Raw genomic sequence first — 13856 nt, forward strand, 5'->3', positions numbered from 1 at the left:
CCCACAAAACGTCAGGCCTTCCCTCGGACACGGCCTTTCCCAGGACCCCAAAAGACCCCTGCGCCGCCGCGGTATTGCTCACTCTCCTCACTCAGTTGCATTGCCAGAGGCAGTTTAGCTCCAACCTCCCCGCAGAGGACAGCGGCCCCTCGCCTCGGGGGCGCAGCCTGCACCCCCTCCAGAACCAGCGCTGGGGAGACCGCACGCCCCGGCCCGGGCGGCCAGCCCCGCGCCCACCCCGGCCCGCCGCCCCCCAGGCCTCCCCACGCGGCGCGAGGCGGGTCAGGGCGCGGGGCGCGAACCCGGGATGGAAAGTCTGCGGGGCCACACCCCGCAGCGGGGGAGGCGCACTCGGCAGGTCATGGAAGTTTCCAGGAACCTGAGGCGGGTCCGGAGAGATGCTCGGGCAGAGGCGGGGGCGGAGAGGAGCCTCAGTCACCGAACCTGACCGACCGGACCCCGAGGTCACAAAATGCGCAAAAACTTCGCCCCGGAGCGCCGGAGGCGCGCCCCTCCCCGGCCGGCGCCCCGCCGCGAGCTCTCGGGGACGCGGGGCCCCCGCGCCGCGCCTCGCCGTCTGTTCCCAGCCCCCGGCGCGCACGCCACCCCGGGGGGCTCGGCCGGAAGCGGGGCGCCCCAGGGCGGCGGGCGGGGGTCGCCTCGCGGCACCTCGGATTCTCCTGAGCTTGGAAGAAGGGCCCGCCCCTGACGGAGCGCGGCCGCGGGCGCGCGGGGCGACCGGCGGGTCTGGGTGGGGCCTCGCGTGGACGCTCGCGGGCCCCGGGGCGGCGCGGACTGGACGGGACCTGACGGGGAAGCGCGCGGGAGGCGGCCTCGTACCCGCTGTCGGCTCCGGCGGCGCCACGAGGGTCACGGCCGGGCCCGGGGCGCCCGTGAGGAGACGCCGCGCCCGTGAGAAATCGACGCGCGCGTGAGGCGACGTCGCGCCCGTGAGGAGACGTCGCGCCGGTGAGGAGACGCCGCGCCCGGGAGGAGACGCCGCGCCCGTGAGGAGACGCCGCGCCCGGCCGAGGGTCTGAGGCGCACGGCCGGGGGCGCTGGGCCAGCGGGCGCGGCCCCGACGGGGGCGGGGCGGCGGTCACCACGGCAACGGCGAGCGGCCCGCCCCGGCCGGCCGGAGCCGGGATTGGCGCGCCGCCGTCGGGCCCCGGAGGATAAAGGCGCGCGCCCGCCCCCGGCCCGCCGCTCCCGCCCGGGCCCGCGTCCCCGCCGCCGCGCGCAAGGTCAGTGCCCGGCGGCCGAGGCCCCGCGCCCGGCCGGGTGGGGGGGGCTCCGGCGTCCAGCGGCGTCGCGGGGCCCCTGGCCGGGGCGGGCTCGGGGGCCGCGCCGCGGAGTCGGGTCCGGCTCGCCGCGGTCCTGGGGTCGCCGCGGGCTCGGTGGTCCGCGCCGGGGCCGGGGAGGGCTGGAGCGCGCCGGGGGGCCCCCCTCGCCGGGAGGCAAGGGCCCCGCCGGGGATCGGGGGCCCGCGCGGTTCTGAAACCGGCTCGTCCGGCGTCTCCCGCGGAGGCAGGGCTGGAGCTCGCCCCTCCGCGCTGCCCTCCCCGGGGGCCGGGGCCCGCGAGGTCACGGGGAGCGGCGGGTGTGGCCGCCCGCCCCAGCCAGCCCCAGGCTCCCCTCTAGGGGACCGGGCGGGCCCGCGCCCGGGGCGCCCCTCTTCTGCACCCGGTACCCGAGAGCACGTGCGGGCGCGGGGAGCAGGGGGGAGCAGGGCGCGGGGAGCAGGGCAGGGGCGCGGGGAGCAGGGCAGGGGCGCGGGGAGCAGGGCGCGGGGAGCAGGGGCGCGGGGAGCAGGGGGAGCAGGGCGCGGGGAGCAGGGCGCGGGGAGCAGGGGGGAGCAGGGCGCGGGGAGCAGGGGCGCGGGGAGCAGGGGGAGCAGGGCGCGGGGAGCAGGGCGCGGGGAGCAGGGGGGAGCAGGGCGCGGGGAGCAGGGGCGCGGGGAGCAGGGCAGGGGCGCGGGGAGCAGGGCGCGGGGAGAGGGGCGCGGGAGAGGGGCGCGGGGAGCAGGGGCGCGGGGAGGAGGCGCCGCGGCTGGGCCTGGCCGCGGGGTCCGCCCGCCGTGGGCACCAGCAGGTCCAGGGGACCGCGGGAAGGAGGCGGCTCCCCCAGGTGCGCTGCCGGTCCTTGAAGCGCAGTGAGGTGGGGTGCTTGGGGCAGAGGCGTGCGGCCAGGGCCGGCATGGGCCAGCTGTGAGATCCGCTTTGGGGCGGTGGGATGGGGGGCACTCTGGCACCCCTGAGACTGGGGAAAGATAAAGTCCGTGGGGTGCAAGAGGTTTCAACAGGTTTACAGCAGAGAGAAGAGAACCCCCAGGATTCGGGAGACAGGGGCTGGGGGGTTAAACTTGGGGGGGCTTGGTGGCCACCACAGTGAACCTGCAGGTCTCTGGGGCAGGGCTCATCCCCACCCCGGATTTGCTGTCTTCTCAGCAATTTACACGCAAACCATTGCTTGGGGCTGGACATAGTTAAAAAAAATTTTTTTTTAATTTATCACTTCAATCATAACCAAAAATTTACCACCTTTAACATTTTTAAGTGTACTTTTCAGTGGCTTAAGTATATTCACAGTGTTGTAGGACAGATTTCTAGCGCTTTTTCGTCTAGCCAAACTGAGTCTTTGCCTACTAATTAAACACTCATATCCCCTTCTGCCCACCCCTCTCTTACTGCCTGTCAGCTTCCTAATCTGCAATGTTGATAGTAGTGTAGATACCCCTATAACCCATGTAAGTGGAATCACAGGGTGCTTGACTTTTATGACTTTTAATGTCCTTGAGGTTCATCCATGTCCCAGCTTGTGTGGAGGGTCCCCTTCTTCAAGGCTATATAATATTCCACAATATGTATCTACTGCCTTTGCTCATTCACCCATGGGGTGCTGATGTCTTTGACTTCATGCGTGGAAGTCATTACGTTGTGCATTCTTATTTACTGTTCATGGCTGAGAGGGCTAGACTAGAAATTCAGGGTGATCACAAGCCAGCAGAAATGTTACAGGAAGCAGATGGTGCCTTTTCAGGGAAAAGACATGTTTTGTGGGTTCTCAGATTTCAAATTGGAGTTTCTTTTACTATTCAGGAAACAGAATTATCTATCTTTAGATCTATCACAATTGAATTTGTTCCTCTGCCAAGAAATGAAGTAATTTTTCCTGAGAATGGGGATGTTCCGTTTTTTTGTGGAACCAAACACTTGGTTTCCTGACTGTCTGTTGGATGAGGCGCTCGGTGAGCGCTGACCCGGGGTGACATGCGCGTGTTGCTCAGGGCTTTGGGGGAGGCAGCCCCCTGGCCTCTGGGCACCTAAACCAACTAACTTGTCCATTCATCTCCTGCCAGACCTGCTTCTCCAGGAAGCCTGTTCTTGCAGAGCAGAGCAGTGTCTGCTCCTTGGCACCCCACATCCCAACAGTCTCCGAAGGGGGCGAGCCCTGAGCCTGTATCCTGATGCCACTGGCTGGCTGTGCAGGTGAGCGTGTGCGCTGGGGTCAGAGAGGTTGTGCAACAGCCTCCCAGAGAGGCCCGGCTGGGGAGGCTTCCCTTGGTTTATGGAGGCAACTTTGCTGACCTGTTTCTTTAAATCCCTTGCAGTTAAATAAATAAGGTGCTTGGAGAGAAAGTGCCGCCATCTGGTCTTGAAGGAGGAGGGACTGAACCTCCTCTTTGATGGTTTCCTTATATAAACTTAATAAGTAGCTTGGCAAAGCAAGTTTCACTTTAGAACAGCTGTTCTCAAAGCGCAGTCTAGGGAATGCTGGGGTTCCCCACAACCATGCATAGTCTGTGACATCATATGTTTAAAAGAATGTTATTTTTTTCTTTCTCTTACAAGTGCACAGTGGCAGTTTCCAGAGGTGTCATCATTGGTGATGCAATCAAAGCTCTTACTGATTTGGGGAAAAAATATTTTATTCTAAAATAGAAAGCTATTCATTGATATACTTTTTATACTTACGATAGCTTGTTGGCTTCAAAGGGGGATAATTAGAAGACTTAAGTTTTTCAACTCGAAGCTGCACCCTCAACACTTGGTCAGCGCTCCCCAGCTCGTGGGCGGGAGGGATTTAGGCCTGAGATACAGGCAAGGCCGAGCCAGACAAGCAAACCACAGCAACCCTGTCTTCCCACTGTTAGAGGAGTAGCTTTGCATGTGGCCACAGAAGCTTTGTGAATAATACGCTGGCACCATTGATCGTGGTTATCTTTCGGGTCCTCCACGGCAAGAGTGGGTGTCCGTGCAGGTAGACAGCAGCCTTGGGGAGCCCTGAGCTGCCTGCGTCAGCTTCCAGGCCAGAAGTGAAAAGGCTGTTGAAGCCTCCAACAGGGAAAGTTACCACGTTGCAGTTGCTGGAGAAATACAAGACAGCCTTGTCCGGAGGAAACCACGCTGAAGGGAATCACAGGAGCCGGCGCTTTCCATGGATTTGCTTGCTGTCAAACCTGCCCAGGGAGGCAGGTGGGCGGGAGCCTGGCAGAGCCCACATCCTGCTCAGGAGCCCTTCACCAAACAGGGAAAGTGATTCATTTTACTAACCCTTGACCCTGAGGACGTATCTTTTCAGTATGGCACGTGGTGAGTGGATGGATGTACTTGTCCTTTATTTGTAATTTTTTTTTTTTTATTGAAGTACCATTGGTTTACACAATTGTCAGTATTTTGGGAGTTTAGGATCCACCCCCTTTGGTCGCTTCTATAATGCACCCACCACCACAGCCCATTTGTCCTTGTTCTGTTTGTGTTACTGAGTGTGAGCTGGCCACTATTTATTTATTTATTTGTTTGTTTGTTTGCTTATTTATGCATACAAGAACTGGGGTGTAGACCAGAGGTGTGGGGTGGGGGTGAGAAGATTCACCAGAGACAGAGTGGGGAGCAGAACAGGCTGAGGGGAGCAGTTGGCAAGACAGGAGAAGTCTGCTGCGTCGTGTAGGTCAGCTCCCTGGCTGGGGATTGAACTGGTGCTTCAGTGGCTGGCGATAGCTTGATAGTGCTGAGACTTTAACCCCTGCGCCACCAGGGAGGCCTGAGTTGGCCACTTTTTTTTCCTAAAGAACATTTCACTCGGAAGGATTGACTAAGTGTGGAATCTACTTATACCCACCACTGTGAACTTGACAGCTTTCTAATCCTTAGGAATTTCTGGTGAGATCGGGATGATACTAACCAGCGGGACTGTGGAGGTGGAGGAGAGAAGTGTTAGTGTTGGTAGCTCTGTGTAGCTCATGGGCCCACGAGCCCAGTGTGTGAACTTAATCCTGCAGATCCACTGGATCAGAAGAGCCATTCAAAGCGTCACCAGGCGGCGGGTTTTAGGATGCCGGGGCAGGGAGGTTAACCGTTAGCTCAGATTCCCCACGGCCACTGACTTTTAAGAAGCACCCTGTGTTGGATTTTGGGTGTCGAAGATGAGTACTCGAAACTCTCTGCAAAGGCTTTTAAATCCTGCTCCATCCCTCACTATTGCACTGGGTGAGTCTGGATTTTCTTCCAGTATTTCAATCAAAGCAACAAACTGGTTGATTGAGACAGAAGCAGATGTGAGAAACCAGCTGTTTTCTATTAAGCCGCCATCAAACATCATACAAAATGTGAATTGACAGCCCTCTCCTCCCTAAGTGTGTTTCGGAAAATAGTTATTTTCATGAGAATGTTTATGTTAACATGTTGGAAGAACTGCATGCTGAAGATGCTTGAAGGTTTCTGATTCTGACTTTGTTTATAATGCCTACACTGCTCCCCAAAGCCATCCATCATTGGGAAGTGCTGCTGCTGGGTGGGTAAAAACAGGGGGTCGGGGGGTGCTGTAGGGCCCAGTGCAGTGAGCCTCAACTCTTCACTGTTAATTGTAGAGGATTAAGAAGCACCAGTTCTGAACTGCCCAGTGCTGGAACTTGACGACACTCACACCTTCGCCTTGAGGGGCCGAGAGAAGACGAAGGAGGTCATCATTAGCCTTTTCTCTTCTCTCCAACCTGTGAAAGGAAAACCAAGCTTTCCACTGGCACCATCCTCCAGCTGCTCTGGGAGCTAAGAATGCTGAGTTTCTGCCATGGGCTTCTTCACCCTCCTTGAATTTGCTGAAATAAGAGACTTTGAGAATCAAAGTTCTTACCTGGTCTCAGTGTCCACAGGCAAGAATGAACTCCCCTCGGGGCCTTGGAGGGGAGCTGGGGGAGAAGCCAGGCCTCCCTGGAATGAGGTGTGGACACCTGTCTTCCTGGCCTGGCCCCTCACAGTGAAGTCGGAGAAGCCTCTGCCGTGGTTGGGGAGTAGCCGGACAGGGCCCAGGCTCTCGGCGGGGCTGCCTGCTGACAGTAGGCCCCGCACCACCCACCAGACTCCCAACGCTCTACACCTTAGGAGCCCTGAACACACACTGCCAGGACCCACCCAGGGGTGTAAAGTGAATAAGTTCAGATGGTGGCTTCTCCTTTTGTTCTCCGTCACCTGAACTGTGACGGGATTTGGGGCCGCAGGCCTGCACCTGCTGCCAGTCCAGTCACTGCTAGGACTCAGGGCCCTGAGCTGAACCTGGAAATGTCTTCAGCTGTGGCTGGTTTTCCTCTCCTCCTTTTTGGTGCAGAATACAAGATGGCTGGACCTGGCCTGAAGGGCGGGCATCTGAGGTCCATCTCCCACTTACACAGCTGAGAGCTCACAGCTGACAGGGGTCCCGGGCTCCGGCCTAGCATACAGGCCTGGGCTCACAGGGGTTTGCTTCACGCCTGCGAAACAGCAGCTCTGAGAACCTCCCAAGACATCCTGCGCAGTGCTGGGGACTGATGAGGGTGGTGAAAGCCCCGTGAGCGTGTCCAGCCTCAGCCAGATGCGATCCGACCCCTTTGACCTCTGAGGCCGGGCTGGCTTCATGCTCCGTCAGCAGCGAGGCTGATGGTGGGGAGGTGGGGGACGCTGGTCTGACAGCAGACGTGACCTGGGAAGGAGAACTCGGCTTTTCTAAACAATCCTTTCTGAAGAGACGCTGCTAAGTCAGATGCATCCCAGCATACAAAACGGTACTGGGGGCCTTTAAAAATTATGTTTGTTGTGTGACCGTTGACAACACTACACGATCAGCTCCCGGTTGTGGCCCCGCTCGCTATTCATGAATTGAGACCCCTGGGCGCACAGACAGCAGGCACCGGCCTGAGCCAGGGGCTGAAAGTTTGCCCTCACATCACAGTTCAGAGACTGTGAACTGGCGTCACGCCCTCCGGGGATCTAGAGTCCCCCGTGGCGAGAGGGCTGTGTGTTGGGGACAAAGGCTCTGCTGTCACCTTTGCCACCGCTGTCTTTCAGGTGCAGGGAGAGGCATGCTGGTCCTCGGGAGACTGCTGAGCGCCATGGGCCCCGGTCGGCAGGCGTCCGGCCTGCCCATCAGGTATCTGGCCTCATCCCCTCGGCAAATCCCGGCCGACGCCGGCTTCCATGCTGCCTCCTCAGAATTGGAACGGCCACGCGTCTTAATTACAGGTTGGGTTTCGCGCACCCCCATTTGTAGCCTGAGTCTTGCTTTGCTTTCTGTGCCGCTTCTGCGTGGCTGCTTGTTTTCGGATCCTCTGTCACACCACCAGCTACTGTTGTTCACCAGAAGCTCTTCCCTCTTGGCTTCCTCGGAACTTGCCAGCTAGAATCCTGTCGTCAGCACCCCCGGGCCCTCCCCTTCACTCGGGTGGCTTCCGCTGACCAGTACCCCCAGCCCAGCTCCAGGGTCTGGGCGTTAGTCCCACGTTAGCCAGAGCTTGCTGGAGACCCTTCTGCCATCTCTGCGGTCTCAGTAACTTCTCTCGCCTGGATGTGCTCCAGCCCCCGGCGCCCGCTTCTGTAAGCGGCACATTGGAGCCTCCAAGTGTGGAAGCTGCCATGGTCACTAAAGTTCCTTGCCCTTTCAGCAGATGACCTCTTGAACCTCCTGGCCCTCCTCTGTGTCTCCACCCAATTAATGGGGGCAGGGGTCTGGATGACCCACTGCCCTCGAGCAGACGATCTGTTTGACCTTGAGTGTTGCGGCTGCTGTGTCAGGCACCAGGGCCCTCGCGGGGGCGGGCAGGTGGGCTGGGGCTCCTGGCCCAGGATGGCTGTCTGGCTGCTGTGACTTCTCCTGGGCAGAGCACTGTCCCCGACACCGGGGTACCTGTGACCTTCCTAATTAGCTAAGACCGAAGTTGATATCATTCTGTTCTTGCTCTCTGGGGGTAATTCAGGTGCTTGGATTTGGACTAAATCTTTCCTCTTAACTCAGGGGGCCTCGGCCAGCTTGGAGTGGGACTGGCTAACTTTTTGAGGTAAGAGCCCTGACACGGTGAGGTTGAGGAGCGGTGTTCCGAGGTCCACAACTCCCCGGGTTTCCCAGCCCAAGGTCCCTGCCCCGCCCTGCCTGCACCCAGGGCCGTGTCTGAGCAGCTGTCCAGCCAGTGTGCACCTGTCCCTCCCCGCGCTGCCTGCAGGCCCTTCACGCAGCATCTCCTGCATGCCCTTTGCCCTCTCTTCTCTAAGTTGGCCAGAGAAAGACACTTGACCCCAGCCGGGCTGCTAGATGTTTGGGGTGGTGGGAGTGCAGGCAGAAGCTGAAAAGGACCCCGGTGAGATCTGGAGAGTAGGGTAGATGGGCAGCAGGAGAGGCGGGAAGGATGAGGAGGGAGAGGTAGACACATAGGGGTGTGGGGAGAAATCGGCGATGACGACGACGGGGGGTGACTGGAGACAGAGAAGCTGGCGGGTGGGCCTCGGTGTGGCCACAGCGGGAGGCCTGTGCGCTGGGGAGTGGGAGGGGCTGACGGACAGCACAGGCAGCTCACGCGTCCAATCTTCCCTCCAGGAAGCGGTTCGGGAAGGACAACGTGATTCTGTCTGACATCAGGAAGCCTCCCGACCACGTCTTCCAAAGTGGTGAGCGCCTGCTTGTGCGCCGTCTTTCCTTGGCAGGCGCAGCTGGGAGGCGGCTCGGGAATCTGGGCTTGGGGGAGAGAGAGGTGGTGAGCACAGGCTGTGAGCGCCCGGGGTCCTTGGTGCTGTCCTCAGTGGTCCTGAAGGGCGGCCGCCAGCAGCCTGGCTGCATGGGGCCTCCTGAACTTGGAGTCTTGGCATCGTGTCTTTGGTATTATTTCTAGTTGCATCTTTGGAATAAAAGATTTCTTCTGTCTTTGTGTTTTCAGTCAACTTCTTGACTTGGGAAAAAAACGGACAATGAGTTCTACAGAGGAGAAGGCCCTTTACAAAAATTTCAAGAGATTAGTCCTGTTTCTGTGTGGCCCTGCTCTGGCCCCCCGGCTTGGCGTCAGCCTTCCGGTCTCATGGGAGGCGGGCAGCAGCTTGTGAATGAGGGGGAGCTGGCCCTGAACAAGACCCCAGTCCGATGTGGGGTGATGGACTCGCCATTGGGGTTTCTTCTGTGCCAGGGGGCAGTAGTTTTGGGGTTTATTCCCCTCCTATTTCTCTGTTTCTTTTAAAATTCGCCACTTTTGAGCATCCTGGAGTCCCTGTGTGTGGGGTGGGTGGTCCCCGTGCCAGCTCTGGCCGCCTGGCTGCCACCCAACCTGCCACTTACTCAGTACGATCTCGGCAAGTGAGTTAGTTTCCCTGTGCCTCAGTTTGCTCACGAGTGGACTGTACCTGCCATCGGGGCTGTGAGAGCCAAGCAGGCAGACGCCCCTGGGCACAGAGAGGCCTGGGTGGGTGTGAGCTGTGACTAGCTGGAGGGTGTGGCTTTTGCCCAAGAGAAGCGTGTAGGACTGACTAGTGGTGAGCACGTGCGCGTACACACACTGACTCCGAGATGCACACCTGAGGCTGTGCCCGTCCCGCGGGCAGCGCGACTTCCTTAGCAGGAACCAAGCACTGTGTTGTGTCCAGGGGCTTTCATTTCCAAGTTGATTGGGACCCTGGCCCACGGGCGGAGGGACAGGCACAGTCAGCAGCCCAGGCCCTTCACCCTGTGCCTCCCACAGGCCCCTTCGTTTACTCCGACATCCTGGACTACAAGCATCTGCGGGAGGTCGTGGTCAACCACCGTGTCACCTGGCTGGTCCACTACAGCGCCCTGCTCAGCGCCGTGGGCGAGGCCAACGTGTCCTTGGCGAGGGCCGTGAACATCACGGGTAAGCCCCCCTCCCCACCCCAGCCCCCTCGGGGTGCTCCTCCCGGCTGTGATCCATGTCCGTCCCTTCCAGGGCTGCACAACGTTCTGGATGTTGCGGCCGAGCACGGCCTGCGGCTCTTTGTGCCCAGCACCATCGGTGCCTTCGGCCCCACCTCTCCCCGGGACCCGGCCCCCGACCTCTGCGTCCAGAGGCCCAGGACCATCTACGGGGTGTCTAAGGTCCATGCGGAGCTCATGGGGGAGGTAAGCTTTGCCAGGCAAGGTAGCCCAGTGTCTGATCTCTCTGCCTTAGATGGCTGCCGCGTCATCCTTGGAGGGAGTCCCCCAACCCCCCTACCCCAACCCCCCAATGTGCTCATAAACCAATTCTGTTTGCCACATGGCACTGGGAGGCACCCTTGGCCACGCCATGCCCGGGGCTCAGCTGTCCCCACCTTCACTTGCTGACAGTCCGGCTTGCACGGCAGCTGGGTGACGAGTTTAGAACTTGGCATTGTGGAGAGCAGCTCACGTGTCCTCTTTTCCTTCATGCCCTGTGGTAACGACAGCTTGATGGTGCCAGGGCCTCAGCTGTGGGGGGGAGTCGCCCCCTCTGGCCTCCCACAGACCTGCCCTGTAGGAGCATGCTGATGGGAAGTGTCGGGACAAGGAGCAGTAACGCCTTTCTGAAGAGGGGTTCACACCTCTCAGGGGCTGCTGCGTTATTTACAGCACCGACCTGAACGCTCAGTCTGAAGATGACAACTTAGATGGGGTTGTTTATTGATAACGCACTTCAGAGATCCTAGAACCTCCTGGGGTATTTTAGCAGGACTGCATGGAGCGTTCCCGGGAGAAGGCTGCCCTTTGCATCGCTCTACCTGATTGACCCTTTTTCAGGGGAGTTTTCTCTCTCGCCGCAGTACTACCACCACCGCTATGGCTTAGACTTCCGGTGCCTGCGCTATCCCGGGATCATCTCGGCCGACTCCCAGCCCGGAGGCGGGACCACAGGTGTGTGTGGGGTCTGGAGCTTGGTGTGAGGAGCTTTCTTGCCACCCAAGGGTCTGGAGGAGGCGGGGCTGCCATCTCCTGCTGGAGCTTCTGCTTCTTCCCGGGTGTGCGCCTGAGAGCTGGCGGCTCTCTCAGGGCGCCTGCTCATCTGTGGGGGTGGCCACACAATGTGCAGGAACCAGATCGTTAACACTGGAGGGGAAATTTGTTGCCCAGAATGTAGGAAGAAGCCAAATAAGAAAGTCTCTTTCTTTGAATACAGCCTTTGGCTCTTAATACAGAGTTCTTTTGTTGTTAATTGTGTTATTTTGGCTGAAGTGATAGGGGTTTACAACGCTGTAAGGGGCTCACACCCCTTCAGATGCATGTCACCGCACTGTGCCCTCCACCGAGCACCCACAGTTCCCGCACACCCTGGCAGCACCCCGCCACCACCACCACCAGGAGCCTCAGTTCTGCTGTCAGGTTTCAAGGGTTGGTTAGGGTTTAGTTTTGTCTGTTCTTTGTCTTGGTCCCTTATACCCCGCACGTGGGTGAGCACACATGGTGTCTCCACTGTCTGCTCAGCGTGGTCCCTTCCAGGCCCCCGGGACACAGCTCTGTTCGGACGAGCTGCCTGGTGTGAGGGGTCACCAGTATTGTTACTCACAGTAGCAGCAGTCCCCCTGCTGGACTCGGGGTGCCTGTGGCAGACACTCCCACGCGGGCCCCTTCCCTGGGAGGGTCCGATACAGAACATGAAGGGTACTTGGCAAAATCTGAGGGGATGTAAAGTAACTGGTCTGGTTACTTTTTAAAAGTTTCTGCCTTAACACGCCGTTTCTTCAAGAGCATCTGGGGGCCGCGGGGTCCTCGAGACCCTTCCCCGGGCTTCCCGCCACACTCAGGGGTCACCTGCCTCTGCTGTCCTCCCCAGCCCGGGGTGGCCTCGGAGACTGCGTGGGTGCGGGGCTCTGCAGGCTGTTCTTGGGGGGCTGGAGCCCAGCTCTGAGCACCGCTCTGCTCCTCAGTTGTCTGTGGTTTGGAGCCTGTTTGTCATAGGAACTATACCCAGGAACATGTGATAGGCTTGCGAGGGGCATTTTAATATGCAGGAGTTTTTCAGTTCTCGGGTCACTTCTGATGCAGTAACTGTTGTAACTCCCATTAGTGGAGTCCGGGGTGAGGGGCTCAGCCACCACCTCTGCCCAGGAGGCTCAGGGCAAGGGCCAGGCCTGCTCTCTTGCAGACTACGCTGTGCAGATTTTCCACCACGCGGTCAGGAGTGGCCAGTTCGAGTGCAACCTGAGGGCGGGGACGAGGCTCCCGATGATGTACCTGGAGGACTGCCTCAGGGCCACGCTGCAGGTGATGGAGGCGCCCGCTGCCGCCCTCTCCATGCGGACCTACAATGTCAATGCCATGAGCTTCACCCCTGAGGAGCTGGCCCGGGAGGTCCTCAAGCACATCCCGGGGTTCCGGATCACCTACAACGTGGACTCCGTCAGGCAGGCCATCGGTGGGTACCTCTTGGCCGAAGGCCTAACGCCTTCATGAAGCGGCAGCTCCTCAGACATGAACCCCGATGCCAGAAGGGCAAGGTCCCCCTGAGAGTCCCCCACCTGGGGGAGGAGGTATAGCCGCAGCAGCCACATAACTGTGAGGTCTCTGCGCGAGGAGCTGTCCAAGAACCATGGCCCCTCTAGTCCCCCTAGGAGGGGGTTTCCTTTAGGTCCCTTGCATGATAGACCATTACCTAGAATGTTCTAGAGCCTGAATAACAAAGCTGCCTTCCTTGTCTCACCCAGCGGATAGCTGGCCCATGAACTTCGACGACAGCAACGCCCGGAAGGACTGGGGATGGAAACACGATTTTGACCTCCCCGAGCTGGTGACCACGATGCTGAGTTACAGCGGGGCTGATGCCAGACTCGCCCGAGCCAGCTGACGGGGCTGGGCAGAGCACCGGGTCCTGGGCAGAGGTGCAGGATGCCATCACCCCAGGGTGTGGGCCGGGGGCCTGGTGACTGGAGAGGGCGACCTGGTAGCTGAGGCTCGCGGCCCGTTGTGGACAGCCCAGTGGAGGACACCTCAGCCATCTCCATGACCTCTGGGTTTGGTGGGCTTCAAGATCTTTGCCATTTGTCCAAATACACGGCACAGTGATGGCCCACGACACAGGTCCCCACTTTCCTTATTAAGGTGAAGCGGCCTTTTCTGGGAGGGCAGAGTGTGATGTGTGTGAAATGAAATTAAATTCAGATGTTTCTCATAAGACTCTGTTCTCTTGACTAGAGACCAAAGATGACATTTTAGAGATGATCTTCTCATTTAAAAGTCGCCTTGACTGACCTATCAGAGTATAAACATCGTTCGATTAATCCTGTGTCCATAACGTTCAAGGGATTTTCTTTGAAAATTATCATTGAGTATTTTTCTTTAAGACGATATATCTGGGAAATTAAGAATATCAGAGATGATCTAATGGTAACGTCTGTCTTGCCCTGAGTGCCTTCCTGGTGCAGGCCGTGGCCATCCCCAGGGCTTTTCTTTTTTTTTTTGTGGGACCCTCGCTGGTGGCCGGGGATCGAGCTGGTGCTGCAGAGGCTGCAGGCAGCCTCGCAACCCAGCGCTCAACTGCTGCGCCACCAGGGGAGGCCCCCCAGGGCTTATTTTCTAAGTAGATAGGTTTCTGGGCTCTGCCCCTTCAGAGCAGCTCAGTAAATGGGACTGAATCTCCAGGTCTCCCCACTCTTTCGCCACTA

The 13856-nt window shown here is 59.0% G+C and overlaps 1 protein-coding gene across 1 annotated transcript; it reads left to right on the plus strand.

The window, feature by feature from the left end:
* Window positions 1-1218: 1218 nt before the first annotated feature.
* Window positions 1219-13389, plus strand: LOC119257025 (L-threonine 3-dehydrogenase, mitochondrial-like). The gene is made up of 10 exons (XM_037524751.2): window positions 1219-1244; window positions 3359-3488; window positions 7320-7493; window positions 8263-8305; window positions 8839-8909; window positions 9968-10117; window positions 10190-10362; window positions 11022-11112; window positions 12341-12610; window positions 12900-13389. The coding sequence occupies exons 2-10, from the start codon at window positions 3467-3469 to the stop codon at window positions 13037-13039; spliced, it is 1134 nt and encodes a 377-aa protein (XP_037380648.1). The 5' UTR covers window positions 1219-1244; window positions 3359-3466; the 3' UTR covers window positions 13040-13389.
* Window positions 13390-13856: the final 467 nt, after the last annotated feature.

This window comes from Talpa occidentalis, unplaced genomic scaffold (genome assembly GCF_014898055.3).
Source record: "Talpa occidentalis isolate TD23 unplaced genomic scaffold, MPIMG_talOcc4v2.1 talOcc4.4, whole genome shotgun sequence".
Lineage (NCBI taxonomy): Eukaryota > Metazoa > Chordata > Mammalia > Eulipotyphla > Talpidae > Talpa > Talpa occidentalis.